Genomic DNA, 23,439 nt, shown 5'->3' with positions numbered 1-23,439 from the left:
ACATAATCACCAATTGATCTAGTATACTTTTAGCACTAGAACCTATGTTATATCATCCCCCCCCCCCAAAAAAAAAAAACTAACTCCATCCATAAATATATGATATTTAGGATAAGGTAGTTAGTTCAAAAATGAACTAACTAGCTTGTCCTAATTCCTAAACGTCATATATTTATGGACGGAGGTAGTATATTGTAAGAGGTAGTGAGCATGATAACCAATTGTTCTTTTCTCCCTCTCCTCCTTTTAGGGTTTCTTTTCTTCCCTAGTTAAGGCACAATTAATATTGAAACACTTCCTTCCTATTTTTGTAAAAGGCCTTATGCAAATCAGTGTTTGTACTTTGTCCCTTAATATATATGGAGAGGTCAAGCAATATTATTGGCAACTTCAACAAGAACTATGGTTCATTAGCTATATGCACTATAAATCATGGATTGAGGAAGCGTTTTAAGGAATAACAGCCTCGATCCAATTATCTTGGTGAGAGAGGGAAGTAATTGCAAATTGCACAACCTTGTTAATATGGAAAGTTTCACTGTAAAACTGAGAAGCCTTATCATAAGAAAGCAGCAAGAGTGTTGAGTAACCAATTAACCAATGATAGAATTTATGAGGAAAGCCATTCAAGAAATAGTACTAGAACTCTAGAAGCGCAAATAATTCACAAAATATACTACACGCATGTTGTCCATTGTTTGTGGCAGTATTTTCTCCTAGTGAGCAGACTGGCAAAACTCATGTTTTAACCAGGTTGTCGCTGGCAAGGACTCACGTTGGACCTGTATATTAATGCTGTGCAGAAGCATGCTAATTGAAATGCTATGAATTGATGTTGTGCAGAACCATGCTAATTGCATTGCTAAAATTAAAGCCTGTCCAAGGGGACACTTCAGTTAAACAGGAGAAGTTTATGAGCAACTCCTCCATGGGGAACAATTGGTAGATATCAAAATAGTTGTATAGAATAAATATTTGTGGACAAATTAGCTACATAACAGGAGAAATGTATGTGCAATTCCTGTACCATTCAATCAAACCATGCTTAGATTCGTCTTGTCGATCGAGTGGCAAAAAGAAAAAAAATGTCAGTCTCTCCCCAACCAATATAAATGATTCACATGAGGTTGCACCCCGCTTTCCTACCGTCCAAAGGCTTCTACAGTCTCCAAAAGCTGCACTGCATAAAGACATGTAAAAACACCAGCAGCTAAATCCTCATCCATGCTGTACACTACTACTGAAGCAAGCTCTGGACTGGATTGAAATGAAGCTCCATTACAAGATTATTCATCACAGTAGTGGAGAATGAATTTGAACAAAGCAACAGTTGCTGCTCAATGGATCAATCATGCCAAGATCGAACAATCCACATCAAATACCATGAGATTCTTGCTCATATCTCTCCTAGTTAAACAGTAGCAAGCTACCTACACCATCTCAAATAAAAATGCGCACAAAAGATCCAACAGAGCTCGAGAAAGATCCATGGATGGATATATAAAAAAGACAATGCTAGATAAAGATTACTTCTTATGGGAAGCCATTGGGGAAGTACAAGTTGGAGGGGCTCCCCCGGCCGCCGCTATTCCCTTTCCTCGCCTCGCCGGCGACCGCCGCTTCCATCTCCTGGCCCTGGTACATGAGCGTGGAGTTCATTGTCAGGCTCACCAAGCTGTCGTCGGCGTCGCTCCTCGGGAAGTTGCCGCCGTCGCTTCCCCCGGCCTCACCGCCGGCGCCGGGTGCGCCGCCCTCGTCGCGCGTGGTCACCATGACCGCGGACTGCACGAGCTCGAGGCAGAGCCTGAGCTTGTTGGGCTCGATGTGAGTGAGCCCCGGTACGGCGCCCTTGAAGAGGAACTCGGAGGTGAGGCCGCGGAGCACGTCGAGCGGGGTGACGCCGTCGAGCGTCCTGGCGTTGGGGTCGGCATGGTGGTCGAGGAGGACGGAGACCATGTCAGGGGAGACCATCTCCGCCGCCAGGTGCAGCGCTGTCTTCCCCGTCGGCCCGGCGCGGGAGTTGACGTCCGCCGCGCCGAGCTCGAGCAGCGCCTTGACGACATCGCGGTTGCAGTGCTGGACGGCATAGTGGACGGCGAGGGCGTCGTCGAGGTCGAGGCCCTCGCCCATGACCATCAGCTTGACGAGCTCGATGTCGGCGGCGTCGAGGGCGCGCCGCATGCGGCGGATCTTGTGGTCGCGGTCGGCGGCGGAGGACGGCGCGTTGATGGGGAGGTAGTGGTGGGTGAGGAACGGCGAGCGCGGCGCGTTGGCGGCGGCGACCGGGGACTTGGCGCGGATCTCCTCAATCTTGGCGACCACATCGATGGGGAGGTGCTTGGCGAGGAGGTCGGCGGAGAGGCCGGAGCGCGCCACCAGGTGGGAGCAGGTGGCCCAGAGCTCCTGCATCTCGAACTTGCGCGACGCCATGAGCACCTTCATGACGTCGTCCACGGACGCCTCCTTCACCATGCTCTCCAGCTGCTTCTGCAATGCGCCAAAACTAATCACGGTTAGTACCAGATTCGATAATAATCAGACAGAATTTGCAGGCGATTAGCAGCATAAAATGAAGTGCCTAATGGATCAATCAGAATGTATGTACTGCATATATAGTTCTCATTGCAGCAATATGTGTGCAGCATGGAGCTTGACTGTACTTGCATCGGCATGGCAGTTGTACAGCAAGGTGTTTCGGAAATGATGCACGGCGTCGAGCTGTTGGAAGAAGCTGGATCGATCTCCGAGAAACCCTAACTATGCAAATTGCATTGCGATGAAATGCAGCGCGTGCAATGGGATGTGATGTGAGGAAGGGACAGCAGACATAAACAAGGGCGTGACAAGACCCTTCCTAGTAAAGATGAGTCAGAGGCCTCCATCCATGACAAGTGATGACAGGTGCAGTGCAGACGCGAAGCGGCAGAAAAGCAAGCGAGACTGTGAGAGACTAGAGACGACTCAGTCCCCTCCTGCAGCCCCTGCCAGGAGCCCAGGACACTCCCCCCTCTCAGATTCCACGCACGACGCGATAAAAAATCGATAAAATAATGCGAGAAGAGAAGAGAGAGCTCGATCGAGCACTGAAGCGAAAGGGATTCTGCCGATGATACTGGCGCAGGTTCAGAGGGCACAGTAGGCAATGAAGCGGAAAGGCAAAGTGGCAACCTAGGGATCTAGTCGAGCATGCATGCAGGGGCGATTCTCTGGCTCCATCTTGAATGAATTGATGCCGCACGAAAAGATGCTCCAGCTTCAATCAATCATGGCGGGCAGGGCTAAGCGAGCGACGCTTAATCGATGGCGCCGAGGTGTGGATCGATTAGCTGCAGATCCCGAGACGAAATCCCCACCTGTACCAGGAGCGCGAGCTGCTCGACGCCGAAGGAGCGCGCGGCGGCGAGGGTGTCGAGGGCGAGGTCGACGGCGGCGCCGCATCGGGTGTGCCAGCATCCCCTGGCGCCGCACCCGGGGAGCGGCCCGCTCTTGGGCGCCGCGACGGACGCCTGGCCGCTGTAGAGGAACTGCAGCACGAGGACGAGCACCTCGTAGCGGATGGAGCTGACGGGGATGACGAGCTCCGGCGCGGCCCCCGCGGCGCGGGCGCCGGGGGAGCCGAGTGCCGGAGGCGGCGGCGGCGGCTGGTGGTTGGGGTCGAGGCCGCAGAAGAGCTTGCGGAAGAAGAGGCTGCGGGCGGCGAGGACGCAGCGGTGGGCGTGGACGAGGCGGCCCTCGACGCTGAAGGCGACGTCGCTGAAGGCCTGCCCGTTGATGAGCAGGTTGAGGTAGTCGAGCGAGAGGGACTTGAGCGAATCCTCCGAGCTCATGATCTCATGTGCAGGCCCTTGGCTGCTGAGAGGGAGGTAAAGGCGAGCCGCCGGCCCGGCTTTCTGGAGAGATAAGGCGCGGATTTTGGAGAGATTTGGGAGGGGAAAGCGAGCAGGATGGCAAGAAAGGAGGCCGGGCAACTGTGGAGGGAGGAAGACGATGGAAAAGCTAGCTAGGGTGAAAGCAGGGAGGGGAGGGTGGAGGCATGCGCTCACTGCTATCAGCCTCGGTCCCCTTCGCGCTACAGGGAGGAACGCTGTGGCGTTGAGGTTCGTGGGTGGGGACGCCGCTCTACAGTCTTTGTCTACAGTGCCATTGATGTGTGCACTCTGCGCGCACAATGACACAGGCAATGGTGGCGAGGGATCGGAGGGGGGCAAGGCGGCAGCCATTGACCCAGCTGCGCGCCAATGAGACAAGCTCGCGTGGTGCCGGTGTAAGTGTGTTACTGCGGCTGCCGTTGGGTTATTATCTTTATGTAAAGTCAGTTCGAGTTAAAGTTGAGCTTGTGATTGGTCCAGATCTTATTAGACATGGCTAGACTGGATCAACCTCGGTCAAAAGGTTGGAGACGCAAGTAGAAATGCTACTGTGTTTGATCATGGACATTGAAAAAAATCATATGGACCATCGAACCAAGAATATATTGTCTACAATATGCAGTGTTAATAAATGGAAACATACATGCACATATTGTGTATTGAAGTCTGAAGATAATTTCTGAATATTGCTACTAATATTTTGGACCAAATTAAAGCCTTGTTATTAGCCCATTTTATATTTAAATTATATTTATTATTTTACATGAGCACCTTTGATATTGCATATCTAGCGAATGTCCATGTTTTATTTAATAACCTCTCAATTTGTCTCTTTCTCTTCCTATCTCACAAAGAGATTGCAACTCGTTCTTCATGCCTCTCATCATCACTCAGTGCCACCTGTGTGTGCTCGTCATCTCTTCCCTCGTCCTTCTCGACCACCCATTACACATCTCTGCTTCAGCTGGAACGTAGGTTTACTATTTAGTGGTGCACCACTACTTCGTTACATAGTGGACACCCAAAAAAAAAGAAATTGTATTGTTTGTATTCGTAAAATATTATATTACCTACAACGTTAACTCAACAAGTTTGTCAAAAATCATTAAGCCAACATACAATGCTGAATCAACATTTTTTTATATAAAATAATTGTGAACCAACAAAATAACAAGGAACATCCTAAAAATGAAAGATGCAGGAAGTAGCGGCCGCCCCCAAAAGGAAAGAGGTGGGAGAAAATGTGCCAAAAAAAAAGAAATTGGCCATTACTTTGCGAAGTAGCGGTGCACGTGCACCACGAAATAGCTGAATACCTAGAATCCCACATGGATGTACAAGGGCAGCTATTTTGTATATTCAAATGTTCCTGCTAACTTTGATTCAAAGTTAAAATTTCATTGGTAAAAATGGGCATTCAAACTTTTTGATTTATTTTGAACTCAAAGCAACAACTCGGTTATCTCATATGTTCTTTGGTTGTTTATGTGAGACGCAAATTCCAATTCATACTGGGTAAAATTCATATATAGTTTAATTAACAAATGGAATATATATATATATATATATATATATATATATATATATGAAAACTCTTACTCTATCCTCTAAATTTTTATATAATTGGAGGGACATGCATAACTTGGGTAAGTAATTAGCTACAAGCCTACAAGCACATTATATGGGACAATTAAAGTACTACCATATGCACCTAAACCATACAATATATGCATAAGAGCTTTCCCTTTCAAGTGATTTAAGCAATCCAATCCTCGGTCGTTCTCAGATTATTGTATGCGCAGCTGTACTCAGTTCAGGAGCATGGAACTTTTCCTACTTCATTCAGATTGGCACAGTTCCTGCCTTAGGTTTTAAAAGAGATAATAATTCACATCGTCATGTTGGTCTTGTGACTATTGCTATGTGTGTAAAACTGCGTATAATATAATGCACGCGATCAGCATGCATCATGCAGAAACAATCGTGCCACATACTCACATAGACATAGGACTGGAGGAAATCTATGTTACTTTTGACCCCTTTTCCTTTTTATCTGTCTTCCAATCCTGTTGTTATATTTGCACTACTCTCAGCAGGGTTTTTTACTGTTTGGTACTCCCGTATCGTCGTCAGTACAAGCACACTGCACGCAGGAGTACACTTGGCCATGCATGCCTAGATCTCTGACGCTGCAGCTCTCTGTATATTTTAATCGTCTGAATGATACAAGATCAATGTAGGCATACAAGGACGCAGCAATCAGCAGCGTACGATCCGGTATGCTTTGACCGCTGCACACAGAACAGAAGCTAGGCCAACCAAAGCGTTTGCTGCCGGTGTGGATGCATTTTGTTTTGGCAGAGACCCATAGCAGCATTTGGTGTCAACTGTACAGTAGCTCAGACAAGGACGAGGGCCCGGTATTCCGTTTGCTGCGTGCTGAAAAGTAGAGCAACACGAAGGCTTGGGCTTGGGCTTGGGCTTGGCCTGGCCATACCACTGCATGCATTAATGTTATATAGTACTCCTACCATTATTACTAATAGTTTTGATTTGTCAGTAACTTCAACGTCAAGTTGATGGACTGTACTACAGTACTCGTATTTGTCTGTGAATCCGTGATGCTCCTAAATGCATGTCACCACAGACTTCTCTCTCTTCTTTGTGGAAAAATACCACAATCGCCAGTGTCGATATGCATGTGGTAATGGGCTGGATCACTGAGACTTTGCATTGCCACTGTTTTGGGCCGGATCAGCCTCGCGTTGGGCCCCCACGCCTGCATTTCTGGATTACCAAGCTGAAAGCCCAGACAAGCGCATGTCCGAACACTGCAGATTACTAGTCGTCCTAGTGCAGTACAATGCAGGAAATTTACCTAGCATGGCGGCTATCGAAAATATTTTGTCCTCCGTAGTCCTGGGAGGATGGCCACAAAGTAAATTTGTCCGTTGCTTCCTATGGATACGAAAACCCCAAGGCAACAAACTGGATATTCCAATCCAAAGCAGCATTGCTCCAACGAGGTTAGTTTGTCAGCATCTGGCTCCTAGTTGTCTCAGATGCATATGAGCCCCAATCTGATTTTTTACATCTAAATCCCCATGATTAGCAGTAAAAGAAATCCTATCTTTTCTCACCAAATCCGCCATGACAGCTTAGATTGCAAGCGTCTTCAACTATAAATGCTTCAAGGCCATCAACTTGTAAGGCCTGCTCCTAGTCAGAACACTGGAACTGTAGCGTGTAGGTGACCTTACCTTGCACTGTCAGTCTGTCGGAACAAACCATGCATCCTCCTACTGAGAACGGCCCGGACAGTCGCCTCGCGCATCTGGGCCGGGCCCTTTGCGAGTGCGCGGCCGACGTAGAAGCCGGGTCCATGGAGAAAGCAGCCCGCTGCCTCTTGCGGGCCACGGGCCTCGCCGCCTCCACGGGCGACGGCCCGCTGCCGCGCCTGGTCGTGCCCGTGGCCGACTGCCTGGCGCGTCGCCTGATCCGCCCCATGGTCCCGGGCGTCGCCGACGCGCTCATCGACCCCTCCGATCACCTCGACCGCCGCTGCGTGAGGGCCGCTCACCGCAGCTTCTTCGAGCTCAGCCCCTTCCCCAAGGCGGCCGTCGCCGTCGCGAACCGAGTCATCCTCGAGGCCATGGAGAACGAAAAGGTTCTGGTTTGATGGTCCAGCGAACACAGAGCTAATTAATAAAATAACTCTGCTAAAACCTAGCAAAATTGGCATTACTGCCAATATGAAGTAGTGACACTATCAGATTTACCGTAAAATACTTTGTTCTAAAAAAATGGTGTCGCCTTTACTATGAACAGAACGTCCATGTCATCGACTTCGCCGGGCCTGCCGCGCAGCCGTGCCAGTGGATCCAGCTCTTGCGCGACTTCCGTAGCCGGCCGGAGGGCGCGCCGCACCTGCGCCTCAGCATCGTCCACGACGACGACGAGTTCCTCGCCAATGTATCAGAGTCGCTCACCGACGAAGCTGATGAACTCGACGTGCCACTCCAGGTCCACTGCGTCGCTGCCCAGATCGAGACGCTGGACTTCAACGACCTGCACGGCGTCCTCGGGCTGAAATCCGGCGAGGCGCGCGCGATCATCTGCACCCTGCGGCTGCACCGCCTCCTCGCCGCCGCCGATGACGCCGCGAGCAGCTTCAGCGCCGGGCACCGCTTCAACCAGACGGCGAGCGTCGCGCGGCTGCAGGAGATGGCTTCCGACTCGTGCCCGCCGAGCATCGGCGGCGGCGCCGCATGCGAGGAGGACGACCCTTATTACCGCAGCCCCGCAACGCCGCTGGGCTTCGTCTCGCCGCCGCTAACCACCCCTCCGTTCCAGATGCCGCCGGCGCTGGCGGGCTTCCTGTCCGCGGCGCGCGCCACGGTGTCGCCCAAGATCGTGGTGCTCGCCGAACAGGAGGCCAGCCACAACGGCGTCTCCTTCCGGAAGCGCTTCGCCGAGGCGCTCCAACACTACGCCGCGGCCTACGACAGCCTTGACGCGGCGGCGGCCGCGTACCGGAGGCCCGCCGCCGCCGAGCGGGCGGAGGTGGAGCGCGCGGTGCTGGGCGAGGAGATCAGGGACGTGCTCCTGCGCGAGGGCGCCCGCCGCCGCGAGCGGCACGACCGGCTGCACCAATGGGCTCTGCGCATGGAGGTCGCCGGGTTCCGTGGCGTGCCCCTGAGCTACATCGCATTGAGGCAGGGGGACGACGTGCTGAGGAGGTGCGGAGTGGGAGGCTGTGAGAGCAGAGAGCATGGGGGGTGCCTGCTGCTGTGCTGGAGGTCGTGGCCTCTCTACTCGGTCTCGGCATGGCGGCCCGACAGAGACGCCGCTTATGGAGTCGGCTGTGATTCTGTCAGTACAGCCAGCACCGCCGGCTCCTGCACATGGTTTTGAGGAGTTGATGTGCTAATGGCGGTCTAATCGAGGGAGAGTAAATACCGTGTTACACTTACCTGCATGAGCTGATGAGCTCATAGCAAGACACTGAGAGATGTGTGGGGAGGGGCGTCTGGTTCTTTGTTTATTTTTACCATAGAATGCTTAGATACTAATTAGAAATATTGAACATAGATTATTTATAAAACTCATTACATAGATGGAGGTTAAACAGCGAGACAAATCTATTAAGTCTAATTAGTTCATGCGAGACAAATTTATTAAGTCTAATGAGTTCATGATTTGACAATGTGCTGCTACAATAACTATTTGCTAATGACAGAGCTTAATAGATTCGTCTCGCCGTTTAGCCTCCATCTGTGTAATGGGTTTTGTAAATAGTCTACATTTAATACTCCTAATTAGACGGGTGCTAAAAATAAGTAAAGGAACTAAACACCCCACTACACGAGACTTGACTAGATCTTGCGGGGCATGATTTATGCAGGATGGCATCTTACACCGGACCAACCAATATGTTTTTCTGCGCATCTTTGTTTATGCATAGAGACAGGAGATACACGAGTCTCATACTCTCTTGTCACTTTAACTTACTTCGGCTCACTTCGGCTGAGATACTACTAATCTTTCAGTCAGTTTATGGGCCAAGGCTACGCTGTAGCTGACGGCCCGCATAGCCTGCTTCGTCTCGGGCTCTAGGCCGCAGCCCAAACGTATCTTCGTTCGGTTGAGCCCACCAGTCAGTGCCCACCTTCGTCGTCGTGCGGTCGCAACGCAACAACGCGGCGGCAGTCGGCGGCGCGCCGGCGATAGCTAATCTCCGCCAGGAAGCCGAGGCTTCCTTCATGCAGACCGAGGGTCCCTCGTGCGGCCATCACCCAGGCAGCACCGGCACGCCCAGCGCGCGCGCGGCGCTTCCCGGCTCTCCCCGGACTCTAGGTCACGGCTTCTTGTGGTAAATGAACCTTTTCCCCTGGTTGATTGTTTCAGTTAATGGCTGCGCCTTAGCTTGTAAGGTGAAATGACGCGAAACTACCGTGGATTACCAAATTAGTTGCAGGTTCTTGACCCACCTTTGTTCCAGTCATGGTCTATGATCTATCACACTCTGTAGTCCTTTGTCCATATTACGATTTTGCTATTCATGAATCGAGACCAAACGGTCCTGTTCATATCTAATTAGCCATTTTGAAAAAATTCCAAGTCCCACAACAGTATGTTTCTTAATTATGCTAGCCACGCGGCTAAATTCCAAATTTCCAATGACTAGTGCATATACTCTTATCAAGAGAAAAGATAGTGCATCCAGACATGTTTGACCATGTTTCAGATCAGTGTCTTCCATACCAATTTTACTTGGCTGCACAACTGGATGTTCGGGTGGCCAGCCTGTCACACATGCCTCTGACGATGACTATTACTTAGTGACTCAAATTTCAGCCAAGGACATTTTCCAGAAGATGATAACAATATGCATTGCCTACATATATTTTTGCCATTGCAAGTAGAAGCCACATGAAGGGTAGAACTGGCGACTCTCCACTTGTGGCCCGGAGATCCTGGCTTCGAACTAGCCTCTTTGTAGAATTTTAAAAGAACTTTGCAAAGGTAAGGCTGTCTAGGAATTCCCTTCCCGAGACCCTACCTTGTGTGGGAGCTTTCAGCACTAGATACGCCCCTTTGTCAGTACTCCATCCGTTCCAAAATGTAGGTCGTTTTAGTTTTTCTAGATGCATAGGTTTTGCTATGCACCTAAATATAGAGTTATGTCTAGATGCATAGCAAAACCTATGTATCTAGAAAAGCCAAAACGACCTACATTTGGAAACGGAGGGAGTAGAAGCCACATCTCTTCTGGAATACTACATTTTTTTTGTCTTATTCCACAATGCAGGAGGAATTCTTAACACGTGAGCCATCAACAATGGGAGTTTTGAGGAAGTTTCACAGCATGCTCTTCAATAGTAACTAGGTTCAGGCCATAGTTTGTCTTTTGCTACCTAGTGCCTGGTGGATATGTAAAAAACAAGGGGACAAATCCAAAGGGAACAAACTGAACATTCCCATAGTATTCGTTTTCAATGCGGACCACTCAACATGTCAAACATTGTGTTTTACCATGACTGCTTCCAAATGTCCTAGTGTTGTCCTATACATAACAAAACCCCCTTATCAGGTAATTCATGCTATGGACATGCTATAAATATGGCAGTGGTAACAAGTAGAAAAGTTGCTCAAGCTAAAACCACCCAAACCAAATTACCACTTGAACATACCAAGAGTGATGTACAGGCCACTCTTGCAGGATCAGGGCATAGCGGATCACTTGGCGCAGCTCGGCCCAGTCCTGTATGCATGTGCCACTCATGTAATCGAGGGATCCTTTGAGAAGACTGACATTGATCTTAGTCAGATTAAAAGGCTCACCTCCATAGCTGATGGGCCGCTGCAACGTCTGTCCCTGATCATTGCTGACAGCCTAGCCCGTCGTCTTCTCTGCCCCATCCAGGGCTTTGCTGGTGCCCTCATTCATCCATCCGACTACTTCGAGCAGTCAATCCTTCAGACTGCTCGCTTCAACTTCACTAACCTCAGCCCCTACATCAGCACTGGCTTCGCCACCATTAACTGGGCAATCCTTGAAGCAATGGAGGATGAACAGGTCACAGTATACAATAATATAAAATACAAGTATTCATGCTATGTCCAATACAGTGACTTCCGTATCTACTTTGTGCTTAAAACACTTAGGTTTTCCAGACTTTATTTTCATGTCTAGTTTTCCATTTGTAAAAGGCTGAAACCAAATTGGTTAGTTTGGTGTCAACGCTGCTGCTTGCTTGCTTGCTTTCTGATAATTCTGGTCTAGTAGCAATACATCCTCACAGTTTTCTTTTGAGCAATAGTTAAATGTGTTGAAAATTGATCCAAGTTCCAATTGCAGCTTAGGTTTCAGGCAACCAAATTTGACTGAGCGCAGTTTTAGTTTTTTTATATAATTTTGAAACAGTCATTAAAGTCAAAGCCCATTTAGATACAAATTTTCCATTAATCTTAACTTTTTGATAAAGTAAGTTTGAAACTCCAGAAGGTTCGAACCTCTAAGGCAGGCCTGCATAGTACAATGCTCAGGCTGGCAGTTAATGATAAAGAAATTATATCTCGAGTATATGCATGCCTGTGACCTTCTGATGCCACTAATGACTGCAGGTTGTTCGCATTATTGACCTGTCCTGCTCAACCTCCCACCCAAGGCAGTGGCTCAAGCTCCTTCGTGACTTCCATGAGCGACAAGGGGGACCACCTGAAGTACGCCTCACCGTTGTTCATGATGACAACGATTTCCTGGCTAACATGCGCGCGCTGCTATCTAAGGAAGCTGAAATGCTCAAAATTCCATTCCAGTTTAATTCGGTGATTGGCAGACTTGAGACCTTGGACTTCAGTAATCTTCGCAATACCCTAGACATAAAATATGGTGAGGCAATTGCAATCAGCTGCTCACTGCAGATGCATCGCCTACTCGTGGTTGATGACGTGAGCTGTTCTGGTATTGGTCAGCTCCAGAAAATGGCAAACATCGCACAACTTAAGCAGATGTCCAGCTCAGTGTACAGCCCAGCTTCCACACTGAACTATCCACAAACACCGTCCCCTCAGTGTCAGACACCGAAGTTGCTGGTTAACTTCCTCAATGCCGTCTGTGCGCTCAAACCAAACATCATGTTGATGATGGAGCAAGATGCAAACCACAACGCCTTGTTGTTCTGTGACCGGTTTGTGGAGGCTCTTAACTATTATGCTGCCCTTTTTGACAGCTTCCATGCAGTGATTGCAGCCAACCCGCGGAGGTCCGATGAGCGGGCACGAGTTGAAAGGATGATCCTGGGGGAAGAGATCAAGAACATACTTGTGTGTGAAGGAGTCCATCGGTATGAGCGACATGAAAGGCTGAGCCAGTGGGCAATGCACATGAATAGATCTGGGTTTGATCATGTGCCACTCAGCTTCCGTGCCATTTGGGAGGGTAATCAAAAGCTCATGAGCTTTGGATTGAATGGATGTCAGAGCAAGGTAGAAAGTGATTGCCTTCTGCTCTGCTGGGGTTCCACGCATCTGTACTCTATATCAGCATGGAGGCCACATAAAGGCTCAACTTCTGGGAGCAGAGAGCATATGTTAGTCAGCCACAGTGCCAAATAATATGGCCAGAAAATTAGGCGCCTCTGTTCATCATAGTTGCCTTTCCGTTTAGCTAGTGATGCGATTTGTCTGGCAGTTCTTTTTTTTTTCCCTTTAGAGTAGTATACAACATTTGGTCTGAAGCATGATTATGTATAGATGAAAGGATTGTAATTGTTTCACTGAAAATTCTTAACCACTTGAATGGGAACCAGCAGAGGCACTTAATGGTACAATGCTAAATGTGTTGTTTTCGTTAAGTTCTATTGCACTATTCCTTTTGCTCTCCAGCTGAACATAAAGCAGAGAGCAATATCTGTTTTGAAAGTTGCCAAAGTATACGCCATTGACATTGCGTATTTGTGCTGATAAGCTCCTATAATTGCATATTAAGATGTTAGATGTCATCCTTACGTTGGCCATGTTTTTCCTAGCAAACAATAACATATAGGGCCTGCTCCTCGCTGTCTTCCCCTACATTAAAATTTCTACAAAACAGAAGCAGAAGTTAGCATTATAGGTGGAGAACAATAGCATTTGGTCAAATGCTGATGAGTACTCCAAGAAGGGCCACCTTGCAATCACCTAACATTTTGTAAATCTGACAAAACTGGTGTGTGCTTCTTGTCCTCTGGGAAAATCTACTTTGCGCATGAATGCAAATTTTGGAGCCATGTTAGCACCATATGAACCTCACTGGTTGTTCATGGAAAACAAATACATAGCTTGAGTTTTCTGCCAACCTTTTTGTATCTCTGCGCAATTTTGTATTGTGGATACACTTGTGATGGCCTGGACCGGAGGAGTTGATCACAAAATTGTCTGGTAGCTCATGATCCAAATGTTGCAGATATGTTTCCAAGAGAATAATTCCAATCTGCCTAGTTATTCCACCGAGATGCAGACGACTATCACTTAGCCCTTGCCGCATATGAATCCAATTTTGCCCTGTCCCTTTTGGCATCCCATGACAAGGTTACCACCTAGGAACGTATGAACTCGAGACCTTGCAGTCTTGCAACATTTGTCGCCACACCAAGAACACAACAAGATCCAACAATGGAGTCCTCGATCGCCTTCATTACCGCTACATCCAGTGCAGCAATCCATTGTCCATAGCCACCTCCAAAACTGGAAGTCTGAACATGGACATATTCCCGGAGGACACGGTGTCGTCGGCGACATCGTCGCCGGCGTCGTCGCTGTACTCGCCGTCGCCGCACGGGTACGGCTCGTGGGTGCAGGAGCTGAGCCACGACCAGCAGGGCGTGCGGCTGATTGGCCTGCTGTACCAGTGCGCCGCCGAGGTGGCCGCCGGCGCCTTCGACCGCGCCAACCACTGCTTGGAGCAGATCACGCAGCTGGCCTCCCTGGACGCTCCCCACACGCTGCAGCGCCTCGCCGCCGTGTTCGCCGACGCGCTGGCGCGGAAGCTGCTCAACCTCGTGCCGGGCCTCTCGCGCGCGCTGCTGTCCACAGCCAACTCCGGCGAGGCGCACCTGATCCCGGCGGCGCGCCGCCACCTGTTCGACATGCTCCCGTTCATGAAGCTCGCGTACCTGACCACCAACCACGCCATCCTCGAGGCCATGGAGGGGGAGAAGTACGTGCACGTCGTCGACCTCTCCGGCCCGGCCGCCAACCCCGTGCAGTGGATCGCTCTCTTCCACGCTTTCCGCGGCCGCCGCGGTGGCCCGCCGCACCTCCGCGTCACGGCCGTGCACGACGGTAAGGAGTTCCTCGCCAACATGGCCGGCGTGCTCGCCAGGGAGGCGGAGGCGTTCGACATCCCGTTCCAGTTCAGCTCCGTGGAGGCGAGGCTCGATGATCTTGACCCGGACGCGCTCCGGCAACTCCTCCGCGTCAGGTCCGGCGAGGCGCTCGCCGTCAGCGTGGTGGCGCAGCTGCACCGGCTCCTGGCCGCCGACGACGCCGCGAGCAGGAGGCACGTCCCGGGCAGCAGCTGCCTGACCCCGGTCCAGATCATGGCGCGGTCCAGCCCGAGCAGCTTCGGCGAGCTGCTGGAGCGGGAGCTGAACACACGGCTGCAGCTGAGCCCGGACGCATCGTCCGTGGTCTCGTCGCTGTCGCCGCAGTCCCCGGTGGTGCAGGCGGCGCAGCAGCGGCCGGCGAAGCTGGGGAGGTTCCTGCAGGCGGTGAGGGCGCTGTGCCCGAAGATTATGGTGGTGGCGGAGCCGGAGGCGAACCACAACGCTGCGTCGTTCCTGGAGCGGTTCGAGGAGGCGCTCAACTACTACGCGTCGCTGTTCGACTGCCTGGAGCGGGCGTCGGCGGCGCACCACCGGCAGCACGCGTCGGAGCGGGCGTGGGTGGAGCGTCTGGTGCTGGGGGAGGAGGTCCGGGGCGTGGTGGCGCGGGAGGGGGCGGAGCGGAAGGAGCGGCACGAGCGGCTGGCGCAGTGGGGGCGGCGGATGGAGGCCGCCGGGATGGAGCGGGTGGGGATGAGCTACGGCGGCATGATGGAGGCGCGGAAGCTGCTGCAGAGCCTCGGGTGGGGCGGGTCGTACGAGGTAGTCCACGACGCCCGCGGGGACGCCTTCTTCTTCTGCTGGCACCGGAAGCCGCTCTACTCCGTCTCCGCCTGGAGGCCCGCCGCGTGCCGCCACGGCGCCGGCCGGCTCGTCGGCTCCTAGGCCACGGCGGCGGCGTCGGAACTGACAGAGCTGCTGAGCTGGAGCTGCTGCATGCATGCATGGGCGTATGTACACTTGTACAGCTGCTCCCCTGCCGTATTTGCTTGCATTCTGAACCGTGATTCGATGTGCTTGAATTGACTGTATGGAGTGTTAATTAGAGAGAATTGAGGAGCTTGTGTCATATTTGTTTTAAGATTCTCGCTGTATATTTTATCATCCAGAATCTAAAAGCTCGTCACCATGGGTGATTGCTGCAAGTTGCATTTGTCGGATGATGCATGCAACACTCTTGGTCACTGGAAAGTGGACACCATGTCATTGTTTTTCACTTTTGCTCAGGGCGGGTAAAAGTTAAGTGTATTCACCATCACCCGTATTCTTTAGATATCAGTGTAAACATATACTACTTATGCACACTTGCCTCCTATAAATTCATGCATGCATTAGAACACATCTGAAGAATGGAGCTAGCAGATGTTGAGGTTGATGATGTCAATATATGTATCTCATTGTTAAGGGACAAATGATATTATTTGTTCTGAAATAAATTCAGGAAATACGAGCATCCATGCTGAGTTACCGAGATGGGTATGTTCCATCCCACGAAACACTTTAAGAAAAATATGTAAATGATTTTTTATTGAAAAATCTTCAAACGATTTTTATATTCTCAAACTAAATATTTTAGAAGGTATTAATGGTCAAATTAAAAAATATGACTACATTTTGCTCGAACATCAAATATTTTATGACAGGACGTAGTACTACTTTATTTTGGAAAACTAGTTCAACTTCTAGTTAATTACTTCACGATGATCTAATACAACTTTTAAAACTTTGACCCTCAATATAGGTCTTGAAACATTTAGTTTGAAAACATATAATTCATATATTTGCTAGTCATTATCATCGTATTTTAATGAAAAATAGTACATGGTCAAAGTTTTATTCCAATTTCCAAGTATCATGAAAGTTTAACAATGTTTCTTAATTTTGTTGAACTAAATAGGACCAACATATACCTTTAAGCTAAAGAATTTATATATCTGCAGTCAAAGAGGCGCTTTAGTTTTTCTTCTAGCAATCAGTGTTATCCTAAACGCTAATCGGTCACTCTTTATTTAGTGTTTAGACGGAATTGAACGGTCTAAACAGTTTTGCACTTTATCACTAAATTATACATAATCATGCTTATAAAAGATCAAGTATTCTAGAAAGTATATATATTTATGCATATAAAAGACTAAGTACATATATTCATGCATGCAACAAACCAAATATAAATATTATCATGGAAAAACTTAAGTATACATATTTATGGAAGTAAGAATTCAAGTGGAATTGACCGTGTTCACCTAAACAGTGTGTTAAACAATCATTTAGCCTGTATAATGGTATTTAATTCCATTCTATTTAGGCCGTTTAGCCCGTTTAATCCCTTTTTTTGACCGTTTAAACCCTTTTCCGTTTAATGGACCATTTACACCCTAAACAAAATAGTTGGCCTCCGTTCACTGTTTAGACGTTGTTTAAATGACCGTTTAGGCGAACACTGCTAGCAATAAATATTGTGCATATTTTAGTTTGATAAAAAAATGGCATTGGCCTCGTTTCTTTCTTGGGCTCAAATTGGCAACTTACCTCTATTTTTTCTTTTGGCGACCAAGAAATCCTAGCAAAATCAATCATGAGCAAGCCAAAATAGGCACAATATATGGGGGCACATGCCCCCAAAACTTTTTTTTCCATTTTTCAATAGACATGAAAATTGATGGTCATCTTCATTTTTATGTAGTTAAGTTGGGGGTTGGGAGGACCCTAACATTTCTAAAAATAGAAACATTCTCATCATCGTAATTTGAGGTAAAATCCTACCTAGGCTTGTATTATTTTGACTATTCTAACAACCAACTATATCGATATTAAGGTGCATGTAAAATTCTAACTAATATATTGATAGATAAAACATGCAAGCACTAGGTACATGCAAATTTAAGGTCTAATAAAAATTATGTAAGTAGGAAAAAAATTGGCATAAGAATAAGTAGGAAAAAAATTGGCATAAGAATAAGTACATGTCCAATTGTTTATGTGTGAATCTGCAACCAACTAATTTCCACATGATGATTTCTTTTTTTATCTTCTCGCACAAATGTTTCTTGAAGCTCAAATTTGGCATGTACATACAAAATGGCATGCTTTGGATGTGCATTTTTTGCATGACAACACAGTATCACCATAACCACACTAGCAACTAACATTCTCCCATTTGTGTTGTGCCCTGTCTTCTAGCATATCACATTGTTAAGCAAAAAGTTACATCCGAATAAAAAGGTTCCCCTCAACAAAAAAAAAGGGCTTGGGCTAAGCATACCCTACCTAATAGGGAAGTCATTGGCATAGTCGCATGTCCTCCACTTTTCATCATTATAAACCCGACAAAAACATAATAAGATTGATTGTATTATGAAAAAAAATCTTTTTGAAAACATTGAAAAAAAATCTTTGGATACTCTATTTTAAAACATGTGTGTTCAACAAAGAATATGTATAAAATAGTTTTAAGAAAAGTTCCTCACGATGCTCTAAGTTACACCCATATATACATTGGCTCATAAAGTTACGTCCTGTGTTTTGGAAAATGTTAGTATATCCAACTAAGAAGTATGGAAAAGTTTTATTCTCGTGTCAGACCATATGTATCCAAAGAGTGTATTTATTTAAGTGTTTTCTGAACCTGATCTGTGTGTTTGAATTGACTGCTTGGAGTGTTTGGGTTGGACTGTTGGAGGGAATTAAAATTAATAATCCAGAATCGCAGAGATACTCAAATGCATATCCAAAAGATGGCTCATGGGTTATACCTTCTCGGATGATGCATGCAACGCTACACTTTCCAATGCAGCTCGCTAAAAGAGCAGGCTGCTTCCTATTCTTTTGTACTCACTGAAAAGTGAACACGAGAATGGTGAAAGGCACTTTGCTTTTGACTTGTGAGCAGTATTCAGGGCAGTCAACGGCGAGTGGCTTTAGCCTTTCTCTTGCACTTGGAAACAGACTATAGGGTGCAGGCGTGCAGCGTTGGACCCATGAAATTCAAGTGAAGTTGCGAGTGTGGACATGGAAACTCTGCTCAAAGTTGCTGAATTTCGTGCATTTGCATACGGTGCTGCAGATGTGAGTTTCCCAGTTCGCCATCTACCAGCACATGTTATTGACAGATTGCAGGGCTGCCATCGGTGCAGTCGATGATTGACAGATTGGCAGATGTGAGTTTTTGTGCTTATCTCTCTGATGATTAATAGGCCAATTTCGCTCAAAAAAATTGATTAATAGGCCAAAATCTGGTTTCCAGGAATTTGGCAGTTTTGATCAGTTTTGGCCGTCATTCGATTTCATACCAAACCTTTGGTTGCGTAGACACTTTGTCTTTGTCACTTAGAATTTCAGAGATCAAGTAACAAATTCGGTTGCCAAGATTCTAGCATATCATAATCTACCTTCTCAAGTATCACAAATTTTTACCCTGGAGTTTCTCATTTTCTTTTGACAGATCGGTAATTTTATCACACAGGGAGCATATATAGCAAGCCCGCTGTCGTCTCATGGCAGGGTTGGAAACTATGGTAAGATATTCAGTCGTATCATTTAATTAAAAATGCCCTACCATTTTTTTTTGCTGCTACCAAAGGTGAGCATACCGCACACGGACAAATGTCCCAAAGTTTAAATTCACGTATCATAGTACAATACTAGTACAGGACCTATATTTTTCGACAAACGACAGTCGGTTAGACATTTAGACTCTTGATCAAGAGGCATGAAGATTAGTCTGCATAACATAATTCAATCCATATCCTTGAATATTATAGCACAATATGTTCTTTTTTTATTTTGCAAAATATAGTACGTTTACATACACGCATGACACTCAACCTTGTAAATACACGTACGCAATTCTTCCCTTGTGAATGTGTTTATATGGTGAAAGAATAAACAAACATTGGATGATTTGATTCTGATTCAGCAGAAAAACAGAATAATAAACAGAAATTCTAGAATCCAAAACCCTACCAAGCGATGGGGTGTAATTCAAACTCTAGGTATATCCTTTATTACCACATAATGAGCCTTGAGCCCGGTGAATCCCTACGTGGTGTACGTATCAAAACACTCAATTCGCCAAGCCAAACAAACAAATTATATGACGGCCGATCGAATTTCGAAAAGAACAAAATAGAGGTAGGCACTCCTGTTGGAATTTGGATTCACCTCGCACGACGGAGGACACAAGTATTGACATGGACGTACGATCATCAAAAGAGCAGCTGCCCATAAAAGCAACACAAATATAGATCAACGGCACGTCAACACCCGACACATCAAACCCCTTGCGTCATCATGCGCGTGAACTCGTTGAAGCACACGAAGCCATCGCCGTCGACGTCCACGCCGCCGATCATGCGCCGGCAGTCCTCGACGGAGCACCGGTCGTCGCCGAGCGACGCGAGCACCGCCAGGAGCTCCTCGGCCGAGATCCTGCCGTCCCCGTCGGCGTCGAACACCGCGAACGTCTCCCTGAGCTCGCCCACGTCCTCCACCTCCGCCGCCGCGATATCCTCCAGCGCGAGGCCGGCCGCCTCCGCCTCGGCGAGCATCGCCGCCAGCTCCGCCTCGCTCGAGACCACCCGCCTCAGGGCGATCTCCAGGTCCTCCCTCGTCACGGGCGCCGGGTTTCTCTTGGCCCCGGAAGCCGACGGCGGCAGGACGGTGCGCCGCTTCGTGACGGTCGCACACTCATCGGACGAAGACGACGTGGTGGAGCCGAAGGAGGCGCTCTTGCCGTTCTTCGACCTCGTCGTCTTGCTGACCTCCTTCTTGGCGCCGGAGGAACCGAAGAACGGCACGCCAAGCTTCATGGCGGTGATGCTACCTTCAACCCGAGGGATCGAATCGACGAGATGATCGAAGTAGGACTCTAGGACTCTAATTAGAAGGGAAGGAGGCAGGAAGGTGAGGGGTGGAGAAGACGATGCGTTTATAGCTAGGGACGACGACGCGGGACGACGAAGACGATCGACCCGAGTAAGCTTCCGCGAAGCTTCGCGCCGGGGCGCGGGAAAAAAACGGCCGGTTCGCACGGGGACCTACCTCCGCTGTGCGTGCGATGGCGATGGATGGCGATGCGATTCGTTCGCCTCCTCCGCTTTCAAGGTTTCTCTCGTCTACCAAGCTAGCTAGTACTCCTACGGCGGATGCGATGGATGCGTTTGCATGAGACCAAAGAGATCCATCACTTGCGCTTGCATCAAGGTGATCGACTAGTCCCTCTGTGACGTCAACTCGTGAGGGTTTTTACCTTGATCGAACTCTCTCGACGTCTCCGTCCAAAAAAGAACCACTTGTTACCAAACGCAAATGGCCAAAGCCAAACATGAAACAAGGCAAGACAAAGCTGATATGCACACGAAAACGTTTTTTTTTTTAAAAAAAAAGTAACTGGCAAGAGCTTTATCGGGCATACGTCCACATGTGCCGCCACCGCCGACCGGAAAACGGATTAATTTGTGCTAGTTAAAATAGTGGCTGGACAACGATGTATATGTATTGATCCTGGTAACGATGGTCAACAGTTTGCTGATACAAAAACTGAACTTTGTTAACCACTACGCCGTCCAACACGTACGTCGTAGTCGTGACCTCGTGAACACGGGGTGCAGCTCAGAAGAACTTGCAGTTCAGTGACAGGGACGTCAAGTCGGCAGCGTGCAGCATACTACACTTGAACAGGAAAGTTTCACCAGCTAGCATCATGGTCTGGCTAAGTTTTGGTGCCGTACGTATACGGTGTATCATACGTTCCTACTAGCCAGGGATTTGGTTGGTGCATGATGAAGGTGCCAGGGAAACTTCCGCTTGCGTTTCGTAAAGTTTCAGGAAACTAGTAACCTGATGACAGTACGTGCAAGAGGTACAGATCGACAGCGTGACCTTTGATGAGCGTGTGAGTTGGTTCGGAAACTCATCAGGAATTTCGGCCGCGTTACCGCTGCACTGCCTGGCTCCTCGTCCTTGGAAACAGCAAAAGCAAAAAAGCCCAGCCGTCCCTTTTGTTGCAGCTGCGCCGTGTGATTCCGATGGCTGTGGCATCAGCAGCAGTTGAGCACCCACAGACAGCTCTGCTACTCACTCCGTGAGCTAACCGCTAACCATTTCTCACGGATCAGTAGTTGTTGAGCCCTCAATCCAAGTGAATGCTCGCGGCTTCGTGCAGCGTGTCATGCTGTCATATGCTCCAGGCTCAGCATTTGTTCAGAGAGAGACGCTCTGCCTTTTACTTTTGCGTGAACTTGTGATTGAACCCTAGGCTCATCATGTCACAGTTCTAAAAAAGTGCCCAGGTTGATTAGAGAAAAATGATACTAATTTTTATCCCTAAAAATAAAAAAAAAACTCGATCAGCGGGAAAGACGTCCTCGCTGACTTTGCGGGTCCACCGAAGCTTGTCCGGGGCAGGAACCTCACCAGCGTCCGCTTCTTTGGCAGCCTGGGAACCATCTGCATCCATTGCACAAGGAGGTGGGCACAAATAATGCATCACCGAGCTACACGCTCATCTGCTTTTATCTCTAAAAGTACGAGCAGAACAACTTATGTTCAGCCCAACAACTCTACTCTGTCCAACAAATCGAAACTGCAACATTTTGTGCTGTTCCGCGCACGATTCGAGGGGCACCACTCTACTGGAACAACTCCACGTACCCTCACAAGTCAGAGCGAAGCTCCCAAGCAAGCTGCCATGACGGCGTTGCAACCACCTCCGCGCCTCCGTGACAAAATCTGATTGGAATCCCACACTCATGACTCATCGTGTAATCATATCATCACATGACCTCAGAGCACGAACCTGAAGCCAGCGACGAAGCATTCGGCCTGGTGCTTGACCATCTGGTGGAGCCCCCGTTCACCGCCGGGCAACACCTCCACGCCGGTGAACACCGTCACCGGGACAGAGTCATACTCGTCCCGCTCATTCGGCCTTGTGCTTGACCACCGCGAAGCGAGCCTGCAGGGGGCCCTCGTACCTCGTGTCCTCGAAGAATGGCGGCTTCGGGAGCGGACCCCAGCACCAGTGATCGACGGGGTCGTAGGCGCGGCGAGCACCTCGAAGCTGGACGACCTGCAAGGATTCATGCCCATCATGTACAGGCAGTCTGCGTGATCGTCGTCGTCGACGTCGCCGGACATGGCCTCACCCGGGGCCGGTATGGAGACGGCCACACAGCTGTGCCCTTGGCTGAGTTGAGCTCGGGCATGGCGGTCAGGGATCGCGACTCGGCGTAGAAGATGCTGTTGGAATCACGTGCCAAAAATACATTCCGGATTTTATTTGAAGGAAAAACACATAGATAAAAAATAATGCAAGTATATAAAACATGTAAACAGGCAACGTACTAGAATAGGATTGCGCAAGAAAATTACTCAATGATCCCGCGTAGAACGTAGTCGAAGTAGATGTTGCAGATCACCAAGCGGTCGCATGTAGACGCTGCCCAAAAACCTGATTGCCGCCCCGTGCAGGAGTCTCCTAGCAGTGGTTTCGGAGATTCCGCTTTCCTTCAAGTTCGGTGCACGCCGAATTCAAAGGGCGAGGAGGCGCAGCAACAAGAGTTTCAGCACAACGAGTAGTAAGGTGAGCGTGTGACAGCGTGCCTTTCAACCAGGACGTTTCCTGGTGTTATAGGCCCTCGTAGTGCATCAATTCCCTCATCAAGCAGCATCATCAAGTAGTAGAAACTAACAGAAACTGCTGC

The 23,439-nt window shown here is 48.6% G+C and overlaps 5 protein-coding genes across 5 annotated transcripts; 3 read left to right on the top strand and 2 right to left on the bottom strand.

Moving 5' to 3' along the window:
* Nucleotides 1-1,241: 1,241 nt before the first annotated feature.
* Nucleotides 1,242-4,163, bottom strand: LOC117862765 (BTB/POZ domain and ankyrin repeat-containing protein NH5.1). Its single transcript, XM_034746276.2, has 2 exons — nt 3,354-4,163; nt 1,242-2,487 (listed from the first exon to the last, which is right to left on the bottom strand). The coding sequence occupies exons 1-2, from the start codon at nt 3,825-3,827 to the stop codon at nt 1,534-1,536; spliced, it is 1,428 nt and encodes a 475-aa protein (XP_034602167.1). The 5' UTR covers nt 3,828-4,163; the 3' UTR covers nt 1,242-1,533.
* A 2,995-nt stretch (nt 4,164-7,158) lies between these two features.
* On the top strand, nt 7,159-8,783 carry LOC117864942 (scarecrow-like protein 3). The gene is made up of 2 exons (XM_034749009.1): nt 7,159-7,542; nt 7,698-8,783. Exons 1-2 carry the CDS (start codon nt 7,159-7,161, stop codon nt 8,781-8,783), a joined length of 1,470 nt encoding a protein of 489 aa, XP_034604900.1.
* Nucleotides 8,784-9,747: 964 nt separating this feature from the next.
* LOC117862481 (scarecrow-like protein 3) lies at nt 9,748-13,006 on the top strand. Its single transcript, XM_034745964.2, is given in 3 exon segments — nt 9,748-11,448; nt 11,997-12,974; nt 12,977-13,006. Coding segments are annotated over 3 exon segments (1,386 nt in total). The 5' UTR covers nt 9,748-11,070.
* Nucleotides 13,007-13,879: 873 nt separating this feature from the next.
* LOC117862480 (scarecrow-like protein 3) lies at nt 13,880-15,882 on the top strand. The gene has a single exon (XM_034745963.2). It carries the CDS (start codon nt 14,114-14,116, stop codon nt 15,620-15,622), a length of 1,509 nt encoding a protein of 502 aa, XP_034601854.1. The 5' UTR covers nt 13,880-14,113; the 3' UTR covers nt 15,623-15,882.
* Nucleotides 15,883-19,713: 3,831 nt separating this feature from the next.
* On the bottom strand, nt 19,714-20,730 carry LOC117862948 (probable calcium-binding protein CML35). The gene has a single exon (XM_034746508.2). It carries the CDS (start codon nt 20,542-20,544, stop codon nt 20,008-20,010), a length of 537 nt encoding a protein of 178 aa, XP_034602399.1. The 5' UTR covers nt 20,545-20,730; the 3' UTR covers nt 19,714-20,007.
* Nucleotides 20,731-23,439: the final 2,709 nt, after the last annotated feature.

Source organism: Setaria viridis, chromosome 7 (assembly GCF_005286985.2).
Source record: "Setaria viridis chromosome 7, Setaria_viridis_v4.0, whole genome shotgun sequence".
Taxonomy (NCBI): Eukaryota; Viridiplantae; Streptophyta; class Magnoliopsida; order Poales; family Poaceae; genus Setaria; species Setaria viridis.
The sequence above is the reverse complement of the archived record's forward strand: the minus strand, read 5'-3'. Positions and strand labels throughout refer to the sequence as shown.